The sequence below is a fragment of the Juglans regia genome, chromosome 12, assembly GCF_001411555.2.
Source record: "Juglans regia cultivar Chandler chromosome 12, Walnut 2.0, whole genome shotgun sequence".
In the NCBI taxonomy this organism is placed as follows: domain Eukaryota; kingdom Viridiplantae; phylum Streptophyta; class Magnoliopsida; order Fagales; family Juglandaceae; genus Juglans; species Juglans regia.
Window position 1 is genome coordinate 8,609,878 of NC_049912.1, and position 26,770 is coordinate 8,636,647.

General features: G+C 35.7%; 1 protein-coding gene and 1 long non-coding RNA gene across 4 annotated transcripts; one reads left to right on the top strand and one right to left on the bottom strand.

Annotated features, from left to right (window-relative positions):
* Window positions 1-18,713: 18,713 nt before the first annotated feature.
* LOC108982144 (metal tolerance protein 1-like) lies at window positions 18,714-22,210 on the top strand. Of its 2 annotated transcripts, none has more exons than XM_018953441.2 (2): window positions 18,714-18,875; window positions 20,685-22,210. In XM_018953441.2, exon 2 carries the CDS (start codon window positions 20,685-20,687, stop codon window positions 21,951-21,953), a length of 1,269 nt encoding a protein of 422 aa, XP_018808986.1. In that variant the 5' UTR covers window positions 18,714-18,875; the 3' UTR covers window positions 21,954-22,210. The 2 variants fall into 2 exon arrangements, with proteins under 2 accessions (XP_018808986.1, XP_035539788.1); XM_035683895.1 differs by lacking the exon at window positions 18,714-18,875 and adding an exon at window positions 19,882-19,973.
* Window positions 22,211-22,679: 469 nt separating this feature from the next.
* Window positions 22,680-23,612, bottom strand: LOC108982132. Of its 2 annotated transcripts, none has more exons than XR_001994662.2 (2): window positions 23,304-23,612; window positions 22,680-23,211 (listed from the first exon to the last, which is right to left on the bottom strand). It is a non-coding gene; the product is annotated as an uncharacterized LOC108982132 (long non-coding RNA). The 2 variants fall into 2 exon arrangements; XR_001994663.2 differs by having other exon boundaries at window positions 23,334-23,608.
* Window positions 23,613-26,770: the final 3,158 nt, after the last annotated feature.

Sequence of the window (26,770 nt, forward strand, 5' to 3'; positions counted from 1 at the left end):
GTAAGAAATGATGACTAGATTAGCTAAAGAATGCCTTATAGGCAATCTAGCTAAAGTCACATTGCCTACATGTGAACATTGTTTGATGGGAAAAGTAAAGATAAAACTATTTGAAAAAGCAATGAGGACATATTTTCCATTGCAATTAGTCCACTCAAATATTTTTCGCCCAATGAGTGTGCAGCCAAGGCACGAGACTGTCTATTGCATCATACTTATACATGATTTTTCATGATATGGTCTTGTCAATTTGATCACCCACAAGTATGAAGAATTGGATTACTTCAAACAATACATGAGCTTGGTTGAGAATTAGTTAGAAAAGATTGTAAAGGCTCTAGGAACTCACTATGGACGCGAATATCTATCTAAGCAGTTTAAAAGGCTTTATGATGAAAAATGAATAAAAAGACAGTTAACAATATTGAATAAGCTACAACAAAATGGTGTGACAAAAATGAGAAGAATATGGTTAGGTTGATGATGGCGCAAGCAAACCTACCAATATCATATTGGTGGTATGCACTTTTGAGTAGAGCCACCATACTTAACCCAGTGCTCTCTAGATCAGTACCTTCCACTTTGTATGAACTTTGAACCAACGAGAAACACAACTTGAGTAACTTGTGCTCGTGGCTTTTAGTGGGCTTTGTTCATGATTTTTCTCATAAATACAGGAAGTTGGGCCGTAGAGGAAAGAAGTGTATTTTTATAAGGTACACTGACCACTCAAAGGGATATGTATTGATCAGTGAATAGGTCGATGGAAGTGTGTTTGAAATTGAACCACAGGATGTTGATTTCATCAAGGATGAATTTCCAAGTATGAGGTTGATAGGAGTTTGGGGTTCTAAGAGGTTGTGGATCAAGAGGAAGCCACTCCTAGAATCTTAGTTGAAAATGAGAAAATTTTTCAAACTCCTACGAACAATGGGAATGACTTGGCTCAAAGTGGCACACCACTTGTGGGCCATTCACAACAAACTCAACCATGAAAAAGTTCACATGGAAATTTTCCCCGTCGCCGATTTGAAACTGAAGGAAAAACGTTCATGGTGGCTATGCAAGATGGCAATGAGCCTAGAACAATTCAAGAGACTGTCTCATCTTCTACTAAGGATGAGCGGATTAAAGCACTAAATAATGAAATAAAGTCTATGAGGACCAACCAGGTCTAGGATATGGTAGACTCCCACTAGGGCGAAAGGCCATTAGGAAAAAATGGGTTCTAAAGGTAAAGAAACAAAGAAGATGGGTCAATAGATAGGTGCAAAACTCGCCTCGTACCAAAATGATATACCCAACAAGATGATGTAGACTATAAGGAAACGTTTTCTCCAGTAGTAAGGTTTGTCTCAATTCATCTGATTCTAGCCATAATAGCATATATAGATTTGAAACTCTACCAAATGGACGTTAAGACAACCTTTCTAAATGGAGAACTGCATGAAAAGATTTATATGGATCAACTCATAGACTTTGTGGTCAAAGGTTAATACCGTAAAGAGTGCAAGCTTAAGCGATCTATATATGGCCTAAACTAATTATCTAGATAGTGGTATCTCAGATTCCATCAAGTCATTCTATTAAATGAGTTTATGATGATTCCAGAAGACCTCTGTGTCTATGTAAAATAGTCCAAGAAAAGTTTTGTTTTATTGTCATTGTACATTGATGATATTCTATTGGCTATAAATGATGAGTGGATGATTGTCACCACTGAGGAGTAGTTGTCCCTCAATTTTGAGGTAGATGAAATGGGTGAAGCAAAATACAATTTTGGGTGTTAAGATTTATAAAGATTGTTCAAAGATACTTCTGTGTTTGTCTCAATAGACTTACATGAAGAACGTTCTTGAGTGTTTCTAAATGAATGAGTGTAAACCCATGGACACCCTTATTGCCAAAAGCAAGAGCTTATGCAAAGAAATGTTTCCCAAGGCTCCAAGAGAAATACAAAAGATGACTCATGTTCCCTATTCTAGTGTTATAGGCAGCCTAATGTACGTAACAATTTATACTTGGCCAAACATATGCTATGCAGTTGGTCCAATTAGTAGATTACAATCCAGACTGGCTCATTGGAAAGCAATAAATAGGATTTTAAGATATCTCAAGGGGACTACAGATTGTATTGTAATATCATGATTCAAATTTGCAAGTGAAAGGTTATAGCGATTCTAATTGAGGTAGTAACCTAGACGAGCACAAATCAACAACTAGGTATATGTTTTCTTTTCGAACAATGGTTCCATTACATGGAGTAGTAAGAAACAAACCTACATAACCTTGCCCACTATGGACGTGGAATACATAACATCTTTAGCAACAGTTTAGGAAGTTATTTGGTTGAAGAGGTTCCTTCAGCTGCTAGGTATCGACACTGATACTTTTGATCTAGTAAAGAGTTTTTGTGATAGCATGGCTACTCTCACATATGCTAATGACCCAAAGTATTATGGAAGAACCAAATAGATTGTTATCTGATACAACTACTTCAGAGACAGGGTGGCAGAAAAGGAAGTGGTTCTAAAACATTTTTCTGAAACAAATGTTCTAAAACATTTGTGGTTGATGATCCTCTAAAAAACTCATAGTGAAAGATACTTTTATGGCTCATGTTAGGAGTTTAGGATGGCATAGACTGTAATTATAATTTTTTTTTTCAGTTGACAAAGTAATGTAGACTTCCCTTTGAGATATTAAAGCAATATGATGTTTTTCTAAATTTGTCTTTACCATATGGCATGACTTGTATACACACACACCAACACAAGGCATGTCAACAAACTTAGATCAGCTTACTCACATAAACAATCGCCTTTGGTGCTGCATAGAGCTAGCGAGTAGAGATAAGACATTATGTTCCTAAATACTTGTCCAAAATGGATAAGTTGAATGGCACAAAATGAGGTGGTGTACCACGATCCATGTAGCCTACAGTTAGTTGCTAGACCCTTTTTGGAGCTTTGGAGGTGAGCAAATAAATCGAATTGGGTTAGGCATAGAGATGGTGATGTTTCATATTACGGCTGTAAATGAACCAGTCTGTTCGATAGTTCACTTGGTACTCGCCCGATTAAACTTGAATCGTACTTGACTCATGGAAAAAAAACCTCGCCCGTGAAAGTAGATACCTGCTCAATTAGTAAATGACACATACCCGACAAAACTCATATAACAGCCATCTAGAAATTCAATGGGGGAATTTCTATAGACTTTAGGAACCTCGTGAAAACTTTGTAAGTTTTTACGAATCGATTAATCACAAACGTGTTTGTTGGTTAGCATAGTCAGTGTTACCATTCACTATGGTGCTAGAAGCGCGATTTTATTTATTTGAGATAGTTAGAAGAGTCAGAATGTGATATGGTCTGCGCCATTAGACTCAAAGGAATATTTAGGATCTTATGGCGAAATAAGCCATTTTACAGTTTTTGGACAAAACGCTTGTTTGAAAACGTGTTTTGTTTATTTTGAGGCCCATCAGAATTGAGTTTTGATAAACAAATTGCACAGTTAGGCTAGTGTGTATATTTAAAATTTTACAGTGCAAAGTTTATTTTCCTTTTCCCGGAGTGAATAGTAACTGCGATAGTAGCACCAAGTGTAGTGTTTTCAAAATCAGAGTGTGGAATGTCCAAATTAAGTTAGGGAAGTTTTATTTGGACACATGAAGAGATCTTAGCCACAATTAGTGAATAGTATTGGACACTTGGTATCAGGAGGAACCATGTGAAGGAAATCAAAGTGTGAGATCGTGCCACCTAAGCAAACCACTATTCCATCCAATCATCCATTTTGTGCCAAACCAATGAGGGTTTTGACCCTATCAAAATCCTGAATGGTTAGAATCCAATTGAAACTTCAAAAGTTTCGTTGAAAATGAAACCCTAAACAGTTTCCCCAAACCCTAAAATTTACCTCCAAACCCTATATGATTTGATTTCTAGTATTGTGTTTAATCACTTCATTAAATCACTTCCACATGCTATTATTAATTCTTCAAATTCATGTTATCACATCATTATTCAACCATTTAAACCTTGAAAAATTGATTGGGCCAAGAAAAATTAGATTTGGGTTTGATAGCATCTCAAGCCCTAACCAATGCCTCTTTAAACCACAAATTGAAGTCTACTTGTTTAAGGTCCACGAATTTTGGCCACCATGACAAAGCTTATTGAGGAAGTTTCCACCCACCCATGGCCGACCAACCTCTACCCATGACAACCCCAAATAGTCACTTGATGTGAGAAGAAAAGGCCACCTCACCACCACCCTTCTCTTAGAAGTTTCCTTGGCTAAAAACCACTCACTATTTGCACCTTTTTGTGACCTAATCACCATCCATCAAGGTGTCACTCAAGCCCATGCGTCACTTTTCAGAAGTGTATTAGGCGTGCAAGTCATCCTTTCACTCATTTCACCCCTTTTCATTTACGTTGTAACAGTCTGCTAGAAATTCAATAGTGGAATTTCTTTAGGTTTTAAGAATCTCGTGAAAACTTTATAAGCTTCCACGAGTTAACCAATCGCATAGGTTTTAGTCTGTCAGCATAGTCAGTGTTGCCACTCATTAAAGTGCTAGAAACGTGATTTTATTTATTTGAGATAGTTAGAAGTGTCATAATGTGATATGGTGTGCACCATTAGACTCAGTTGGTTATGGTACGTCTTAGGTTCAGATATTTGTTTTATAGGTTTCATATATTATCAAACACCAAAATGCTCTAAGAATGGTATATTCTGGATGAATTTACATCCTTTTAGAATTTTTTTATTGTTTGAGTGTGTGTTCCCAAGGTATGATATCCCAATGAATGCATCAATTTCCATCATGTCTTTGAATAAAGTTTTTAACAATTTGTAATGCTTCAACTTGGAAAATGAGAATCCACAAATATACCCAACTCACAATACAAACCAATGGACTCGGTCACTCAACTACAACTCATAGCAATAAGTATAAAAAGTACAAAAGTATTGTGACTCGTAAAACTAAATAAAACCATCTTCTTGCTAACTGTTTCATCTACTGATATATTAAAATCATCTGTATGAACTATTAAATAAATTTTTGGTAATTTGTAATTTCAATTCACTAGTATGTTTGACTGGTAAACAGTTTAAGGAGCATGTTCCTTCTTCTCCAAAAGGAGTTGGTTTAGTAACAATATGTTATACAAGTTGTAAAAGTGATTATATATTCTAAAGGTTTTGTAGGAAACAAGCTAGAAAACTGAATCTAATTTCACTTGAAAATGTCATGTAAGAAAGTCTCATTTAACTGTTCTAGTCCCTCAAGTCTCATTTAACACATCAAGCCATGTAAAAGTCTCATTTCAGAAACACCCAAAGGAAATGAAGTAGCCATCAAGAAGATCTCATGTGGTAGAACATAAAGGAAATTAAACAATGAAATAGGAAGATCTGGAAAATATTACCTTCTAGTAAAATTGAAAATTGAAAATGAAAATGAAAATGAAAATGAAGAACTACGTCTACCCACTTGTTAAATTGAAAACAAAAGCCCTAAATAGTAAAATTACCAATTAGCAATTGATGTTGTGATGGCGGTGTGAAGACGGCAATAAGGCAAATGGTGGTGCGGCACTACGGCGACAGCAGTGTGAAGAAACTGGAGGAAGAGGAACTCATGATGAGAGACAAAATCAGAGAACTTGAGAAGTTCAAAACAGAGAAGGAAGAAGAAATGAAGCAGAAAGGCAACAAGGGCTTCTTCTTTAAGTAGCAAAACAACGTCGTTCCTATTTAAATGGAACGCCATCATATTTAAGTAAGGAATAAAAAAAACACAGATGCAAAATGATGTCATTTTGCATATGTATTTTTTTCAAAAAAAAAAAAAATTCAGAGTTCGGAGTCCCCCTAGACTCCGAACTCCGATTCCGTTTAAGTTTTCAGAGCCACTCCGATTTTTATTTCGATTTCCGACCACTCTGACTCTGTTGGAGTCAAAATCGGAGCAAAGGTCAGACGGAGTTAGAATTCTCAGAGATTTGCATAGCCCTAATGTAAAAATTTAGGAAATTATTCAGTCGGATCTCTGAATAAAGATGCAGCTAACCAAGACGAATGACGTATTTATTCATTGGTATAGGATATGATCAAGCTAAGATAGGACTCCTTACATTGTCTTGTGAACTTGAAGTTTTTTTTTTTTCTTTTTTGAATTTGGAAGTGGATTCTCAATCAAATAATTGCTAGCATGTGTTTCAGGAAGTAACACTTGGTGTGTAGAAAGGTATCAACAAAACCCGATGGAGGCAACAACTAGGAGGAACATAATCCTCCAATGGATAGAGGATAAGGGATAGTGGAAGCTCTTCGTTTACTGATAGAGATGCTCAGATAGCAACAACAACAGCAGCAAGTGCCTGTACATAGACCTGAAGTTAGAGGCAGCCCCTACGAGAAGTTTTTGGTGCACCACTACCCAAGCTTCATGGGCAACGAAGGGCCTATAAGGGCAAACAAATGGATAATCGACCTCAAACAGACTTTTGAGATATGTGGTTGCACTGAGGACCAGAAGGTATTGTATGCTGAGTATCTATTCCAAGGAGAAGCCGATACATGGTGGGATACACGAAGCCTGCTTCTGATTAAGGAGTTGGGAACCCTGGTTGCCTTAACTTGGGAATGATTCAGGGACGAGTTCAATAATCGATTTTTTCTAAAATCGATGAAGCAACAGAAGGCACAAGAGTTTGCGTCACTAGTACAAGGTAGCATGTCTGTGGAACATTATGCTGCCAAATTTATGGAGTTGGAGAGGTTTGTATCTCACCTAATTTCTACTAAAAAGATGCAAGCCCAAAAGTTTCAACTAGGTTTACCGCCATGGATCCGCATCCAAGTGGCTTGTCTCTGGATTGAGAATTACCAAGAGTTGGTTAGTGTGGCAACTATTGCTGAAACAGAGTATATGGGCTTAACTGCCCATATTAATTTGGAGAAGAAATGAGCTTACCCATTCACTGTTAGTGGAAGCTCAGATAATAAGAGGGTGATGATCAGAGCAGACTAGGGAAAGGGCATCATGACTGGAGGATAAATGCCCATTCCACTACCCCCTGTAGAAACTGTGGCAGGAATCATGGAGCCGAAAGCAGATTTGCTTCAGGGGCTTGTTTCATTTGTGGTTGGCTAGGCCATATGAAGAGAGATTGTCCCAATGAGGCTCAAGAAAGTGGAATTGCCCCCAACATTGACATCCAACCAAAGCCAAGGAATCATGTACCTGTTTGGGTATTCGTTGTCACTCCGGAAGATGCAACTGCTAACGTCCCAGGAACAGAAGGAGTTGTCGTCATCCCTAGTATCTCTCTAGAATTTTTTATCTTTAAGCTTAGCTAAGATTAGTTTGATTATAATTAGTGGTAGTACTGCTTCATAACTGACGATTAGGTAACGCCAAACCATCGTGGTTTCTAGCTTGTACACTATTGGTTGCAAGTGAGTCACTGTTTTTAGTGCCTTTATTATCTCACATGAGTTCAGTTTGCAAGCCAAATAGTTACTGAGGTGGTAAAAGTAACAATTTACATTAGGACTATTATTATTCATACTGGTGCAAACAAAGAATACCCTTTAGTAGTACAAGGAAGGCTTTACCTCACGAAGAACGTTATCCACCTCCTCACCTGACCACATGGATGGAACAAGATGGTTTCAAAGCAAGGATAGCACGAGATGGAGCTGAGTCCAGCCAAGTGGTAGAGCAGCGCATCGTAACCGCCAAAGCTGAGCCTGCAATGTCAAGACCATCTATGTCATCGACTCACCGCGGACATTTGCTAGTGGAGGGTCAAGTACTGGATAGCGATGATGAAGAGGTCAAACAACACCCCGGCCCAGGTCATAACGTGGTGTATGATTCGGTCGACTACACGTTCTACTTCTTACCCCAACTTGTCATGCCAATGGGTATCGACGCACCACCACCAGCATCGACCAGATATGTCCAGTTATGGACAATAGGCTTGGTAAGTAGCATTTTCTCCTTTGTAGTATGGTTTTTTTAGTACTTGCGTAGATTTCGAGTAGGGGTGCTACCCGCACCATACGAGGCTGGGCAGACTCCCAATCTGCCCCAACCCCCGCCAACTTCAATAATGGAATATAGTCCACTAGACCCAAAAATTATTCTTGGGTCCAAAAGTGATCAAAAACACATTTGTCTAAAAGTAATCAAAAATACATTTTTGGACCCAAATTTTAAATTTAAATTTGTAAATATGACTATAATTTAAAAACTATGTAGTTTTTAAATTTGCTAGTGCATATTTTGTGTAAGTTGTAGTGTAGTAGGGTGGCCATTTTATAGGTTGTCTTCACACACAAGTCTCACACTTAAACAATGTGGAACTCTTGTATTGCATTGGCAATCTATGGATGGGTTACCTTACTACCCTACAACTTACACAAAATATTAAGTAAAAGTTCTACTTAATAAATATTACTATATTTATAAATATGTATAGTATAAATATATATTTGTACAATAAAATATATAAGTGCGGGGCGGGGGAAATGTTGGGCGGGGTTGGGCCCTTCCGGCCCCTCGCCTTTGCTAGTGGGGCCAAATGCGGGGCCAGGCAGTGGGGTGCTAGGCCCCGCTGCCCACCCCTAATTTCAACGATAAAATTATTTTTTAAAGAGAGGAGGATGTAATAGTAGAAATTTAATGGTAGAGTTTCTAGCAGGCTTTAGGAAACTCGGAAAAACTCTGTAAGTTTTCACGAATCGACCAATCGCGTACGTTTTAGTTTGTCAGCATAATCAGTGTTACCACTCACTGTTGTGCAAGAAGAGCGATTTTATTTATGGTCAGAATGCAATATGGTCTGTACCATTTGACTCAAAGGAATATTTATAATTTTATAGCGCAATAAACCTATTTTCAATTTTCAGACGAAACAATTGTTTGAAAATGCATTTTATATATTTTGAGTCCCTTCGAAGTTGAATTTCGATAAATGAGTTGCACAGTTAGGTTAGTGTGAATATTTAGAATTTTACAGTGTAAAGTCTATTTTCATTTTTCCTGGAGTGAATAGTAACCACGATAGTAGCACCAAGTGCAGTGTTTTCAAAATCAAAGTGTAGATTGTCCAAATTAGGTTAGGGAAGTTTTATTTGGACAAATGGAGAGATCTTAGCCACACTTGGTAAATAGTATTGGACACTTTGCTCCAAGTGGATCCACGAGATGGAAATGTGATGGATATCAAGGTGTGAGATCGTGCTACCAAAGCAAAACACTATTCCATCCAATCATCCATTTTGTGCCAAACCAAAGAGGGTTTCAACCCTATCGAAACCTTGAACGGTTGGAATCCAATTGAAATACCAAAAACTTGGTTGAAACCAAAACCCTAAACGGTTTTTCCAAACCTTAGAATTGGCCTCCAAACCCTATTTGATATGATTTCTAGCATTGTGTTTAATCACTTCATTAAATCACTTCAACATGCTATTATTAATTCCTCAAATTCATGTTATCACATCATTATTCAACTCTTTAAACCTTAGAAATTTGATCGGGCCAAGAAAAATTGGATTTGGGTTTGATAGCATCTCAAACCCTAACCAAAGCATCTTTAAACCCCAAATTGAAGCCACTTGTTTAAGGCGAACGAATTTTGGCCACATTAGCAAAGCTTCTTGAGGACGTTTCCACCCACCCATGGCCGGCCCATGGCAGTCCCAAATAGTTACTTGATGTGAGAGGAAAAAGACACCTCACCACCTCCCTTCTCTTGGAAGTTTCCTTAGTTGAAAACTACTCACTATTTGTACATTTTTGTGACCTAATCACCATCCATCATGGTGTCACTCAAGCCTATACTTCATTTTTCAGAAGTTTATTAGGTGTGCAAGTCATCTTTTCACTCATTTCACCCATTTTCATTTCCGTTCTTAGAGGGAACACTTAGAAGCTCTCACGAGCAGTTTTAAGAGCCTTTTTGCGTGCTATTTTTGAAACCCCTGCAAGTATTTTCGGACGATGATTCCTTCATCAAAGTTGTTCACCTTTGAGTCTAGTTTTTGTGGGTACCTTTTTGTTTTATTCCCTTGTCATTTGTCGGTCAAAAGTTGTTTTAACCAGGGAAAGGCCAATATGGGTGATAAACTGCATAATGTGTTGTAATTTGGAGTCTTTGACCAAGCAAATGAACAAATCTTGGTCCAAAATGTTTATGGAGTATTTTCAACATGTTTATATGAATTCTAGTTTTAAGATCCATACCATGATTAAAGCTTTTGATGAAAGATTTTCTCAGATCTAGAAACTCAATAACTGGAAAGAGAAAAACAGTTTCCGTTTTAAGAAAATGTGGATCGTTTGTGGTTTAATCTCACTCCAATTACTTTTATATTTTTATTTGATGATTATAAACCTCATATATACATGTCAGAATGTTGTTTTGAGAATTTTAGGTGTTGATTTGTGAAGATATTATTTTTATGAAAGCATATACTCGGTTAGGTCAAAGTTTGATAATTTCAACTAGATCCATGTTTTAGTTTATTTTTAGCTATCTGATTTTAAATTTAATAATTGAATCTACTTTAGGATATATTTTTAAGCCATATGAGGTTGTTGGTTTGAAGATTTCATCATTGTATGTCTCAGATCAAGTGTTTGAGCAAATCAAAGTTGAGAAAAAAGTTTGTTTTTGACTAAGTGTTGGAACCGAGTAGTTCAAGTGAGATTTTGTGATTTTTTGTGGCTTTTATAAGTTGATTCAAAGCATGTTAGTTCTTAGGAATGTGTTCTGGGCATATTGGAAGAAGGTTTTGAATTTTTTAAAGTTCTTGGAGATGTTTTGAAAAATGTCCAAATCTTGAGATTCATGGAGGATCTTTGTTGCAATATTTCGGTTTGATCATGAGTTTGGAGGTTGGAATAAATTGCAACAAAAATCATGAGATATGGCCTTTGGAAGTTTCTGCCCTATGATGTTTTTCATATTTGTATTTGGTTTTAATTTTTTCCAAGTTGATATTTAAGTTTAGGGACAAAATTTACATTTCTTTACATAAGGAATGTAAATTTTGGTGATTTTTTTGAGTTAGGATGTGAAGTCCTTAAGTTAGGGATAAAATGGTCATTTTCCCACATATAGGGGTAAAATGGTAATTTTACTCTAAGTTAGCATTTTTCATGTCATTAAGTTATTAGTAACAAAGTTTTTTCCTTTTAGGATCCCCACTTATAGTTTCTTGTGTTTCGTACTTTTTCTCTTAAAACGCAACGATCACTGTAAGTTAGTTTCTAACTTGCTGTCAGATTACTGTATATGTATGTTGGTAGGGAAAAACTTACAGCCAGATGGGTATAAAAACCAATTTTACACCAGCCAGTAAATGGATGACACATAGGCACTCCAGAAAAAGCTTAGTTGAACTCGCGTGCACGCCGATTCCCTCTTTTCTTCCGAATCGATCTCCCTCACTTCGAATCACCCTGCCTCCCCATCTCTGCATCGTTTTCACTGTTCTTGCTAGGACTCGTAAAGACGCTATGGAGTGGATGTTGAAGGTCAATGCTCATTACTATTTCTATGTTCTCATTGTTATTCTAGCTGTCAACTACCTTGATAGGTTCCTCTCAAGTTTTTAATGTCAGGCTGGGAAGCCATGGATGATCCAACTTGTTGTTGTAGCTTGTCTTTCTCTCGCTGCCAAGGTCGAGGAGACTTTTTGATAGACCTGCAGGTACTTTACTTTTGAATAAATTAATCAGCTTGTTGGCTGTTTGCAAAGTGTGAAACGCTTGTGCTTGCTTTTCTCCGATTCATTCATCTTCATGGGCATCTTTATTTTGATCAGGTGGAGGAAAGTAGGTACGTATTTGAGGCCAAAACCATTAAGAGAACGGAGATTCTAGTGCCCTCCACACTTCAGTGGAAGATGAATCTTGTAACTCCACTTTCATTGCTTGATTATTTCAAAAGGAGGCTTGGGTTAAAGGGTCATCTCTATTGGGAATTTCTATGGAGGTGTGAGCGCATCCTTCTCTCTATCCTCACGAATCCCCCTCTTTATATGAGAAGAAACCTATGCGTGCAGAGATGGGGGAGAGAGGGAGATTCGGAGGGAGGGAGATCGATTCAGAAGAAAATCGGGGAATCTGCATGCACGTGAGTTCAGCTAAGCTTTTCCTGGAGTGCCTGTGTCGTCCATTTACTAGCTAGTGTAAAGTTGGGTTTCATACCCGTCCGGCTGTAAGCTTTTCCCATGTTGGTAAGGGAACTATGGTTTATGTACTTATGTTACCATATATGTCATGCAATGCCATGTCACTACATGTTTATCTGTTACACAATATATTATGTCATGCAATATTTATCTGTTATACATTATGCCATGTCACTAAATGTTTATTTGTTTCATGTTATGTCATGTCATGAAATGTTTATCTGTTTCACATTATGCCATGTCATGATATGTTTATTTGTTTCATGTTATGCTATATCACAAAATATTTGTCTGTTACATATTATGCCATGTCATGAAACGTTTGTTTGTTTCATATTCTATCATGTTATTCATCTCACGTACATGTCACATTATGTTACGTCAGGTTATCTGTCATTTCGCTTCATATCACGTCATGTCTCGAGTACAAAGTGTGTCTCAAAAAAAAAATTTCACGTCAGTCAAATCAATTTCAAGTTTTAGTTTCATGTTCAGTTTCATGCAATGTTATTTCACGTTCAATTTAAGTTCATGTTATCAGTTAATTTATACTACGGTCAAGGAATATATGATCTACCTGGTACTATAGTCAAGGCATAAGCGCTGCCTGGACTACAGTGAAGGAATATAATCTGCCGTAATACAAAATGATACTCATGGTAAAGGTGTAGGAGCTATCTGAGTACTCCCACTCTCTAAATCAGAATGCATAATTTCAATTACATGAGCTAACATTTCTAGTTCAATTCAATCGACGTTTAATTTAGTTCAGTTTATGTTTAGTCTCAATTTAGTTCACGTTTAGTTCATGTTCAGTTTCACGTCCAACTTTATGTCATATTTAGTTCACATCAGTTTAATTCTTCTCATATCAGCTCAAGTCATGTTAGTACACGTCTTATTAAATGTCAAGTTACGTCAAACTTATTTATGATCATATATGCATTCATGTTTTTACTACCATGTATACATCTTTAACCTGTATATTAAGTTATCTGTTAACTTGCTGAGATTTGTAATCAAATCTCACTTGGTAGTCCCAAGTACCATTCCTCCCGAAATGGTAGACGATATGCCCAGATCTAAAAAACCCACGCATGGGAGATTGGACAAGGTCGAATAGAATGTGGAGCAGATAAAAGGTTGATGGAGCGTAACCCTTATTTTCTGGACGTAAGTTTGGATATCATAGTTGAGCTACATGAACGACTCAGCGAATTAGTATTATAGTTTTGATTTCTAGTCTGTAGTTATGGAGCGTTATCTCATTTACTCTGTGTTACAGACTTGTTAGACAAGTACTGTAACCTTTTGGATACTAGTTATCATGTGAATTTTATTAAGTATGTTCATGTTTTGGGATATATTATTTCTGGTACACTGTATTGCTGAAAGCAAAAAAAATATCCGCTGTGAATATTGCATATTGTTGTATGCATAATAGGTGCATTGCATCCATAATTGTCATGAACGGGGTATGAAATTTTGTATTGCATGCTCCGACGCTTTAAGTTCCGTCAAATCTCAAGCGGAATTTGGGAGCGTCACAACTCGACTCGAATTGACTCGACTAAGACTCTTTAAGGCCCGATCGTTTATACTCAAGTCGACTTGTTAGCTCGACTCGATTAAATCTCATTCATATATTGATAAATATATATATACACCTACATATATATACATATATATATATTAGTTAATAATATAAGCATAACATTTTTATAATTAAATATATAATATGTAACCTAATTATTTATATCTATATATTGAATATATTTCATAGCTATATTTTATAATTTGTACAATAATTAATTGATCGTTAAATATATAATATGTAACCTAATCACTTAATGAACTCTAATGGGATAGGTCTTTAAATTCAAAGGAAACCCAACTCATGTCAAGACTTGTGGCCTGATTGACATAACTCTCAGCCTCCAAAATGAATGTCTAGATTTTGAAAAACCCCTCTCCAAATGTATCCAAAAAAAAAAAAAAAAAAAAACCCAATTCTTCCAATAAACATTTATAGGCTTTTAAAATAATTGGATTGGCCTATTACCCATTAAATATGGGCTTGCTTATTTAAAAAGTATCTAATAGGGTTTAACCAATGTTAATAGGCCAACCATAACAAATCTTTGGGTACGTGGCCTAACCAATATTACCAATGTTAATAGGGCCCACTTATCCATTAACGATCATTTCGCTTGTAATAATTTACTGGCAAATGGGTTGGACGTGAGTTGGATTTTGAGTTGGATTTGGTGATTGAATGTGTTTTGGACTTAACCATGGAAGTGCGTTTCGGCTAGGACTTCAATGGGCTGCTTTTCATAGCCTTTTTGTTGGCCTTGGCAAAGGGGAACCTTGGGCTTATCCATCTTTTCATGGACGTAATGGGTCGGGCCTCTTATTGGGCCTAATGGGCCGGGCCTTTATTCCTCTCTAGGTCTAAATCAATTATTCAAGGTCCAAAGTAGCCATATTGATCATTCCTCTTCTACTATGCAACTTTACAAAGTCTCACACTACATATTTTCATTCATCCATCAATGAGAGTGCAAAGCCTAACGTACAAGCATTAATCATGCCATCAATTGAAACCTCAACAAGTCCTCTTACACTAACTACCTTCACGATAACCTTATATCTTCAGCCACCACTCATACTAAATGCAAACTCAATCTCCTCCCATCTCCAAACTTATGAAAAAAATATGTCAAGATAAACAATCAACAAAAGCAAATCTAGCATTCACTTCAACAATACTACAAAAGCATCCATAACCACAATAATCTCTATAACATAACTCTAAGTCACAAAAACCTTCTCTCATCAAATCAGTTGTTGCAGTTATTCCAGCCGATTACATGTCCATCTTTCTCCTTTAAATAAAGGGTAAGGCTATAAACGCTGGGTATACCACCCAGGCTTTTTCTTTTGCTTTTTTCTTTTCACATTTTTTTAATATATTTAAATATTTTTAAAAAATAAAAAAATAAACCAATACATTTAAAATTATTTCTTTAATCGCTAAGTATAAAAAAAAATGACCAGCAGTCAACTAGGGCGGCAAAGAAGCTTTTCCCTTAAATAAAAACATAAGGACTATTCACAAAGGCATGGGATATAATAAAGCCAAGAAGGGTGGACAAAAAATGGGCAAAATTACAATCATATATGAATCTGCCAACCACATAATGAGAATCCATATCTCCCAATTACCTAAATCGGATAGAAAAATAATAGTTGCAGTCGTGAGTATACAAACGCCGTGTAATCATTTTGAAAAAAATAAATAAATACAAGACACACATAAAAAGAAATTAATTTTTTAATAGTGATTCTCATTCTTTTTCAAAACGATTATATAACGCTTGTACATTCCACTGTATATATCATTACTCAATCAAATATGATGGCATAACTTACTGACTAAAAAGTGGCTTCGTTTGGAATCACAATTACTCTCAACTCATTTCAACTCATCATTACAACTTTTTCAAATCCCAACACAAAATATAATAAACAATTCAATTTTTTCAAATCCCAAAATAATAATAATAATAATAAATAATATTCTAACAATATTTTATTATCTCAACTCAACTCAACTCAACTCAACTCACTTCAACTCAACTCACTTCAACATCCAAACGCAATCAGAATCTACCCAATCAAATCTGCCCACGCCTTGGTGCATTGAACTAGAAAGGATGCTTGACATATGGAGTTACCTTCCCCTTATAGTGCCTCCAATTTGAAGCTTGACATAATATATCACTTGAAAATTCTAGAAAAGGTGTTGGTAAGTGCCATCTGCAAGTCAAAGCTGAAAAAGAAATTGAATCAATAATAATATTAATTATCTATGACGTCCTCTTCTCCTTCCACTTTATTCCAATTTGGAGGCTCCATGATCTTTTTTTATAGCTTCTTTAACGTTGAAGCAATGCTCGACAAAGAATCATCGATATAGAACGCAATGCTTTATGCTCGAAAGCATCTATGACTCACAAAAACGACAGCCACAACAAGTCAGTTTCGGTAGGTTAGGCGTACCTAGTTTGTCGGAGGGCACAAGAGGTCAAAGCAGCAGCAACCATCAAACACTCAATTTATCTCAACTCATCTCAACTCATCATTACAATTTTTTTAAATTTCAATATAAAATATAATAAATAATTCAACTTTTTCAAATTCTAAAATAATAATAATATTAAAAAATAATATTCTAATAATATTTTATCATCTCAACTCAACTCAATTCAACTCACTTCAACATTCAAACACAACCTCAATGTCCAGAGTAACAACCAATCAAAACTTGTCAACCATCACCACACGAAGTAGATCTACCATCTCAAATACTTATTCGTGGTCAATTTATTTGTTTTTTTTTTTTTTTAAGTTTAAAAAAGATGTAATTATTAGTTTGAAAAATTATAATAATTAATTTAAAAGAATTTATATTTGAGTAATATTTGAAAAAAAGATGAGATAAAATAAAATGAGAATTTTGGGTGAAATCTTTTTCCAAACAAGCCTTACGTCTATGCAAGTGTAAAAATGCACCGCCAAGCCTATTACGGAAAAAAATAGTATTACTTGTTTGAGATTGCAGTAAGAGTCTTAAAAATATTTAAATCAGATTAAAAGCTCTTTAATAAAAAAAATAGATTGCTTGGATATTATATATTAAAACACTTTTAATTTCAAATACATTAAAAAGTATGTTTGAATAAAATATCATTTTAAAAAGATTGTCAATAAATAAAAATATTCATATAACTTTTAGATAATTAAAATTTTTAAATTTTTAAAAATATGGTCATAACTTTTAAAAATTTAAATAATTGTTATTTCTATTTCGAAAAATATTTTTTTAATTTTTTTTAAATAAACGTAATGTGTTTGAAAGTGTTTTAAACATATACATATTAAATAGTAAATAACTTTTTAACAAGTGAACGATGAAGAAGAAAGAAAAAACCAAAAAAAAAAGGATCCTTTTTTAAGAGCTGAGCCCGTTTGGATTACACAATTCTTTCAGGACTACATGCGAGGTTCTCAGGTTGAACAGCTAGAACTGAGATATTCTGCACTCCACTCTGTTCAAAACTCCATAAAAGTTGACCCTCAGGATTGCACACCATATGAGACAACATACGATGATGTTCTCTGTTGAATACCGAGGTTGAAGATAAGCAGTAGCGTTGATGAAAAGATGACTTTTCAAACTTGATCCAGTGGCTCCTAACCTGACCACATGTCAAGCTCATCGTCATTACAATCAACAAAATTACCCAAACCAGCTGGATATTTTCACTTTATATTAATCAGCACCCATTTCACTTTCCTTTTCGGCCACAACTTCTATTTAGAGTAAAATGATTCGAGTTTAAAATATTTTATTGAATTTTGAAAAAAAAAAAATTAAAAAATATTTAAATATTTTATATAATAGAGTGTATATATATATATATATATATGCTTCGTTTCACTAATCACACAAGACTACACTTATTCCTTTCCAAAACTCCTCGTTTCACTTATCTCTGCGCACCGTTTCACCTCCAGGAATGCATCCAGCCGTTTCCGATCCTTTCTTCCTTCAACTACTTTAACTACCTCTTCTTTCCAACACCCTAAAGCCGTCAACATTGGAAAAGACCAACCTCGATGGCTGTCAGGAGCGGCCTTTACAGCCCCTAATCGACATCGGGGTAGTGCGCAAGGGTGGCCTAGGCCGGTCTCAATGGCCACAATACCACCCCCATTCGTGCTAGGAGTGGTTGGACCACACGCAGAACATGATCTCGAGGATAGCATGACCATCCTTGGTATTCTCGACCGATCACTCTTAAAAAATCTTAGAAAATTAATTTAAACAGAAAAAATTCAAAACATTTAAAGGGCTGTTTTTAAATTTTCCATTCTAAGGTGTTGTGACAACCTCCGAAATTAAATTTAGAATCTGTTTGATTGTTTAACCCAACTCAACTCAACATAATAATTGATGAAATCTATTATTTTTTTAACTTTTCATAAAAAAATTAAATTCATGTCAACTTTCTTTATATATTTCAATCTAAAAAATTAAATTTATCTCAACTTAAAAAAATTAAATTCATCTGAATAGAACTCATAAAATATTATTATTCATATAACATCTTAATATCTAAATACGGACAACTTTTGACATTTTGTGGTTGGGTTGCCGTCCGATTACTCATTTTTTACATTTTTTTAAATATGTACTTTTAAGATAGGGGCTTAAATATTTTAAGATCTTGATCAACAAATTGCACTGTCACCAAACAAGAGAAAGGGAAATTATTTGGTACTCTTTAAACATAGTTTATATGGTACTTTGTACCTATTATAATATGTCATTTAATTAAAATTAATCATAAAAATATTAATTTTTAATAAAATGATAACACATGAATGGTTGTTGGGCCGGATTTCGAATGACTGGTAGGGTGAAAATAGTAAAATTAGCATTGCGAACTATGGAAGCCGACTCCCATGCTTAAAACAAAGAAGGATCTCTGGTGCGGGAAAGTCTTGTATCATCGATTCATCGAAATCAGAGAGCGAGAGAGCACCCTTTTGGCACCAGACGAAAGTCAAAGGTTTGTATCCCCCTTTATTTTTTGGTATCATCATGAGACTATTACGAATTTTTGTAGTGAAGATTCTATTTTCTTTCAACTCATAGACTATCAGCACCACTACTACTTATTTGTGTTTTCTGGAAAAAATGAGGTCTCTTATACGAGTTCTGAAATGTGATTCTGGGTCTGGTATTTGTACCAATTTCAGTTTGTGTTTGCTTATTTCAATTAATGGGGAGATTTCAACTCATAGACTAGCATCCGTTTGGATTGAGAGTTGACGTGAGATGAGTTAATATAAAAGTCGAAAATTGAATAAAATATTATTATAATATTATTTTTTAATATTATTATTGTTTGAGACTTGAAAATGTTGAAATATTTATTATATTGTGTAAAAATTTAGAAAATTGTAATGATGAGATGAGTTGAGATCACTTCTCTGTCCAAACGGGTCTAGTGATCCGTTTTTCTCTGTGTTGTTTTGGATGATAATGTATCTTTTCTTTTTTCCCAAAATAATTGTGTCGGTACTAACTTTCCGCAGTGAGTGGTGTGTTCATCCCTTCAATAACATTTCTCCAGGTTTAATCATGGCTTGGAGTCGGTGACAGATTTCTTTTCTTTTTTTTTTTTTCTCCCGGGGGGGGCTTTTATGGATTTAATATGTGAGCCCAACATCATAAGGTCTAATGCATTCAAGATTATGGATTTTTATTAAGTGGCACATTCTCATCACAACTAAACAAAGTGCTCATCAGTATTTTTCTAATTGCTTGGACCGGAAATGTAATTGGATGACCACTGTAGAGTTCACCAGATAACGTAAATGGCTTCTAGAATCCCATGAATTAGCATTCAATTGTTTTTTGTTTATCAGTATGGATTAGCATTCAATTGTAGGCTGGTAATCTACCAATTAGGCCTTTTTGGTGTTTCCAGAGTTCTATAAATAAGAAGGATTTATTAGGTAGGTCTATGGGGAAAGCAATGTTGCCTTTTTGGCTTATAAAATGACGCAGTGATGATTGGCTCAATTAGGTATAGATCTCTGTGGAAAGCAATGTTTCAAAATCATAACGCAAGAGGATTCAAGCAACTTGGTGCATAATCATGGTGATTGAATCTGACTTTTCACTTGGATATAGGACTCATTGTTTATCTCTAAAAATGTGTTTATAACAATTTCAATGGTTGTAGTTATTATTAGCACATTTAAAATTGTGTAGTCCATTGCTAATATTATGTTTTGAATACGCTGGGTCTGTTCTGGGTATTGTTCATCTCTAAAGGTGTATTTATACTAGTTTCAATGGTTATAGTTATTTAGTTATTTCTAAGCCCATTTAAAATTCAGTAGTCCATTGCTGATGTTCTGTTTGAATACGCTGGATCTTGTTCTGGGTATTTCTGGCATCCTGCTCTCGAGGGGGTGGAGTCCTGTTTATCTCTAAAAAGTGTATTTATACTAGTTTCAATGGTTGTAGTTATTTAGTTATTTCTAAGCCCATTTAAAACTGAGTAGTCCCCTGCTGATGTTCTGTTTAGAATACACTGGGTCTTGTTCTGCTTTGGCAGTGATGTCTGCACAATGAAGTCATCGGTGGTTTAATAAATCATACCACTTTGGTCAATTCATAACCTGCACTTCTACTCATGCTTATGATTTTTCTAAGCAATATTCTTGTTTTCTGGTCGAATATAAGAAGAAAATGCATGATTTTGTTGTTTGAACAATTTCAGACAATTTAGTGCATATTTATATGCATAATTATGGTATTGGGGATCCCTTTCTATGTACGCATTCTCATCACTCTGAATTTTCAGATGGATGAGCGCAACTCTCAACCTGGGCAGATTATAGAAATCAGTATAGATGTTCCTACTGGAGAGACAAGCACCGGAGGGAGTAAATTTTGTGGAGAAGTACCTTGTGGACTCTCGGATACTGGATCCAAATCTAAGGATGCTAGAGAAAGATCAGCTTCGATGCGCAAGCTTTTAATTGCAGTGGTACTTTGTGTTGTCTTCATGAGTGTTGAAGTAGTTGGTGGCATCAAAGCCAATAGTCTCGCAATCTTGACTGATGCAGCACATTTGCTTTCAGATGTTGCATCTTTTGCCATCTCATTGTTCTCCATTTGGGCTGCCGGCTGGGAAGCCACTCCCCGTCAGTCCTATGGATTTTTTAGGGTTGAGATTCTTGGTGCTTTGGTTTCTATCCAACTCATATGGTTGCTTGCAGGGGTTTTGGTATATGAAGCCATTGTTAGACTGATTCACAAAACAGGCGAGGTAAATGGAATTTTAATGTTTATTGTTGCTGCATTTGGTCTTGTGGTTAATATCATCATGGCTGTCTTATTGGGCCATGATCATGGCCATGGACATGGACATGATGAACATGGTCATGGTATAAGCCACAGCCACGGAATGACAATTTCTGCTCATCATCATCATCATGATGATGAGCACCCACATCATCATGATGATGAGCACCCAGAAGATGATCATTGTCATAGTCATGAAGATCCTGCAGACCATCACGGTCATGGAGATCATGCAGACCATCACAGTCTTCAAGATCATGCACACCATCATGACGATCTTGTTGAACCACTGCTAGATAAACCAACAAATGGATCCGAACAGAAGAAGAAAAAGAACATAAATGTCCAGGGAGCTTATCTCCATGTACTCGGGGACTCTATCCAGAGTATTGGGGTAATGATTGGAGGGGCAATTATATGGTATAAGCCTGAGTGGAAGATAGTTGACCCGATTTGCACCCTTATTTTTTCGGTAATTGTTTTAGGGACTACTATCAGAATGCTCCGGAACATACTTGAAGTTCTGATGGAGAGCACACCAAGAGAGATAGATGCAACAAAGCTCGAAAAGGGGTTATTAGAAATGAAGGAAGTGGTGGCCATTCATGAGCTCCATATATGGGCTATCACGGTAGGGAAGATCCTGCTGGCTTGCCATGTCAAAATCATGCCAGAAGCAAATGCAGACATGGTGCTGGACAATGTGCTAAATTATATCAAAAGGGAGTACAACATCAGCCATATAACTATACAGATAGAGCGGTAGGTGGCCGTTCGCATGGAAAATAATTAGTGGAAAAATTAGATTTCTATAGTTATCAATGATTGCAGTGGGCTCTTCCTAGCAGTAGGTGTTGCAGTCTACTTATAAAGGAATATCTTCAGAGTTAGCAGCAGACTCTCTCTCTCTCTCTCTCTCTCTCTCTCTCTCTCTAAGATGAAAATGTTTGAGCACAATTCCTCAATATATGGTGGATTTATAGTTGTCTACTAAGTAATCTTTGCATATTTAGTTTCTTTTAACCTATGGGAGTGTATAAATACATATAGTTTCTTGGAACCTCTCTTTTGCTTCGTGAATACCCACACAATATGTCCAACTGTTAAAAGTAAAAACCGAATTCTTTTCTTCCACCACAGGAATGCATCAGCTAACACTTGGGTTGTGTCCACCAAAGTGTGAAAATATTATGAAGCAATTATAATTAAATAATGAAAAATTATAGTTGCAGTCGTGAGTGTACAAGCGTCATGTAATCACTTTGAAAAAAATGAATATATACGGGACTTACAAGAAAAAATAATAATTTTTTAATAGTAAGTTCCACTCTTTTTTAAAACGACTACACGATACTTACGCATTCCATGACTGCATATAGCATTATTCTTAAATAATTAGTCAAAGGTCTTATTGGCATGACCTTTAGCTTCTATAAGGGAGGTCTGGAGTTCGAAACCCTCCTCCCTCAATTAAAAAAAAAAAAATTAATAATTAAATAAAATCAACACAATTCTTCATCTAAAATCTTGTCATCTCCATGTCATGTTAACAGGTGGGATTGGGATTCTGAAAATCTAGATCGAAGAACAGAAGTTCTCTAACAAATAAGAACATGTCACAAACAAAAAAAAAAAATGGTAACCTTCGAAGCTCACTGATCACTCCATATTAGCGACAAATTTGATGACAGAATGCCGATGTTGTTTCCGATATTCATGTCCAGGAGCTCATGAGTACTTCATAACCTGCACCAATAGTTGTAGATCAGACCATGCAGATTCAGATTCGTTTCTCTCTATTTCCTCTTTTGTTTGCCTTATTTCCTTTTGGAGAGAGAAGTATCCATCTCACTAAGAAAGGAATCTTCTGGGTTGCTACCAGCATCAGCTGACGCTCGAGTCTTGGGGTCTACCACAAAATAGTTTCAAGAATCACGCATTTGAGATGGGTTTCAGTTGCTCCATGATAAGCTCAGCATAAGCGAGACCTGTGAGCCGTGAGGTACTTTGTACCTTCCTTTGTTCTGCAAAATGGAAACAGAAACTGGGTACGCATACATTACCTTTGAAGGCAAGCAGAAACAGGACAAAAACCAATTAAAAAGAGAGGCTCCACCTTGTGAGTTTTGAGGATTAGAAACATTACCAAAAGATAGGGGTGATGCGCGCGCGCTACTAACAATCTAACATTTAGAACTGTTATTTAGTATTATTGTGTTCACATGCGTAAAATTTGACCTCTTTTTCCTCAACCGCTCGCTAGAGGACAGGTCCAAGTTTTTTTCGCAGTTTTCTTGAGAAAGATGATGCTTCTGGTTTGTGTGGCTAGCTAGAGCTCCTTGCTTTAGAGATATTGAGGCCACAGTTTCAAAAGATAAGATTCTCTTTAGACATTATCAGGTAAAGTTTTGGTTTTTTCAAAGGAGGTTTGGTTTTTTTATTGGTTTGAATTTGTCTTCTTTATAAATTTCTGTCATACGTATATATATCTGCTGCTTCTGCTCATGTGAATTCTAACTTCTAAGCACAAACATACGTACAAACGTCTTCCAACTTAATTATACATTTTGAAATATAAATGGATGGGTGCATGAGAAGGTAGACGGCTAGCTCTACGGCATGTTAGAGGAACTTGGAAGAGGAAAAAAGAAAAGAAAAGAAAGAAAATCGCCTAATAGGACAGGGTACATACTCATAATAGAGGTGACAGGGTGATTGGTCTGATAGCAACCCATGAAAAATAGTAAAAGTTGGCCCTTCATAAAGCTGTCTTTGTTTGTCTTCTCAAAAATTGAGATTTGAGAGTTCCAGATACAGTGTAGTAGCATGTTAGTGCCTGTATAATCAGGATATCTCATCCCATTCAGGAAGGATATTATATGATGTTAAACCAAGAAGGGTAGTGATCAGTTCTACATCATTCTCAACCGTTTAATTCATTTGAGCGAAATGATATTTGCGCTTTTGAAATAGTGCAATTCTCGTGTACTTTCTTTAAAAAAAGTGGTTAAATTTGATATCTGCATAAAAACAAATAGAGTAAGTGAAGACTGCATACGCCAAAACTGTATATAGTATTTCCCAAGTGAGAGAATGCAAAATAGAAAGAAGATATAAAAATAAAGAGAACCATCCTAGTATTTCAAAAAATCATTAACTAAAATAGATACAGTTTGTTTTGGTTAGCTAAAAATAGATCAATTTTAGATAAACCATTGGCAATTTTGAAGCAGCAAACCATGTCAACTTGTATTTCAATTGGTGGCCATCACTAGGGATTCATCCGAAAGTGGAGGAGAAGGTGGGGAAGATAGATCATCTATAAAGGAAGCTCAATGGATGAGGTGGTGCATGCGCGCGTCACACTCAAGCCAGCTCAAATTACAAGCTAGACACAAAAATGGAGCAAGTGGTCAATTGGCACTAGGCAGAAGGAATCGAGGGTGCTTTAAACTTTAAAGTCAACAATGATCGGGGCATAGCCGCATAATAGATTTGCCAAAAAAAAAACAGATGAGAAAAACTCAAGGAAAAAGAAAAAAGATAGGGAGGTGGAGTTTCGGTGCAAAAAACCTTCCGGATGAATTGGGGGAATCATGCTCAACCATGCATGCATGGGTAGGTGAGGGAAAAAGAAAAGAAAAAAAAGTACAAATTAAAAAAAAATACATGATATGCCAAGAAATAATAAACTTAATTAGGATTGATGTAGAGATCAGCATTGGCTGGAAGGTCTTCCAATTCATTTCATCTAATCATTACAATTTTTTTAAGTTTTCACATAAATAATTTAATATTTTTAAATTTCAAAACAATAATAATATTAAAAAATAATATTTTAACAATATTTTATTCACATCTCAACTCATCTCATCTCAACTCAACTCAACTCATTATCTAAACCTCCCATTAGAGTTTGATTCATAATATATAAGTGCGCTGTTATTAGATTAATTATATATAGCATTAGGATTTCATCTTAATTAGATTTTGTTTTAGGATTGGTCTTAAGAGTTAATTTATTTTAGGTTGAAGTCCTTCATATAATGCAATATATCAGTGGTCGTGAGTTTAAATAGTTGATTATAATAATAATAATAATTATTATTATTATTATTATTATTATTATTATTATTATAGATGAACCAAATTACGATCCTACAATATTTAATTGTATTTGCCAATGTTGGATAACTAGACGGCCACTTAAGGATTAAGTTGATTAATACTCTTAAGGAAGATGGAGTTGAGAAGGAATAACATATATTCCTCCTAAGATCGAAACTCTACACGGATCGATCTACAATGAAAACAAGCATGCAATCACCTACTAGATATTCCCTTATAGGCCTGTTTAGAATTTTTTTTGTTTGGTTTGGTTTGGTTGTTTTATTTTGGTTTGATACAAGAGATCATGGTTTTAGTATCTTATCTATAAATCCTAAGTGTTTGTCTTATCACCACGGTATTCTTCAGTCATAAGTGAGGACTATTAATAAAATTTGGGACGGGATCAGTATTGGACATGTAACATTCGGCTCTTATATAAAAAAAATATTCTCCTACTAGCTAGCTATCGAAAAATATCAACAATACCATTACAACTCAAGATCAGCACTCAAATGACACCTCATCAGGAAAGGCAGAAGACGTACCAATCTAGAATGTTCAAGAATAATTTTCTGTTATACACGTGTAATGTTTCTATTTGTAGTGATAAAATCTGTTTCAAAGAATATTTCATCTTATGTGTATAAATAGCACAGTCTGTATCACACATTATACAATGAAGAAAATCAAATACTTTCAAACTCTATCTCTCTCTTTACTCTGTTCTATTATGGTATCAAGAGCTGGTTAGGACTCACGTCCATTTTTTTTTTTTTTGGGCTTACCTTCATGGCTGAAACTCCTATACCACCGATTTCCCCAAAATCAACTTCTAATATCTCCCTTTTTTCTCCATCTAACTTGATCACTGTCAAGTTAAACAATGAAAACTATCTTCTGTGGAAGGCACAAATCATGCCTTATCTCAGAGGACAGAACTTATTCAGGCATATTGATGGGACTATTGTTCCCCCCCAACTGCTCGATGCAAGTTCTAAACCAACCTCTGCTTTTCTCTCTTGGCAACAACAGGACCAAGCCATCATGAGTGTCCTCATTTCTTCTCTATCTGAACCATTGATTGCACATGTGTTAGGGGCATCCTCTTCTCGCGAAATATGGGATGTCCTCGAAGCACTATTTGCTGCAAATTCACAAGCTCGCACCATGCAAATGCAGCTGCAACTTAATACCCTCAAGAAGGGTTCGGACTCCATTGCCGAATACTATAGGCTTGCTAAGCTTCTTCAAGATACATTGGCTATGACTGGTAAAATCTTATCATCTTCTGACTTCATTACTTATATCTTGGCTGGTTTGTGCACTGACTATCATTCAGTAGTCACGTCCATTACTACCCGTGTGGATCCCCTCACTCCAGCTCAAGTATATAGTCATCTTCTCACTCATGAGTCAAGAATACTCGATCAGAGCAATGGTCTTACTGCATCTCTTGATTTTTCTGCTAATGCT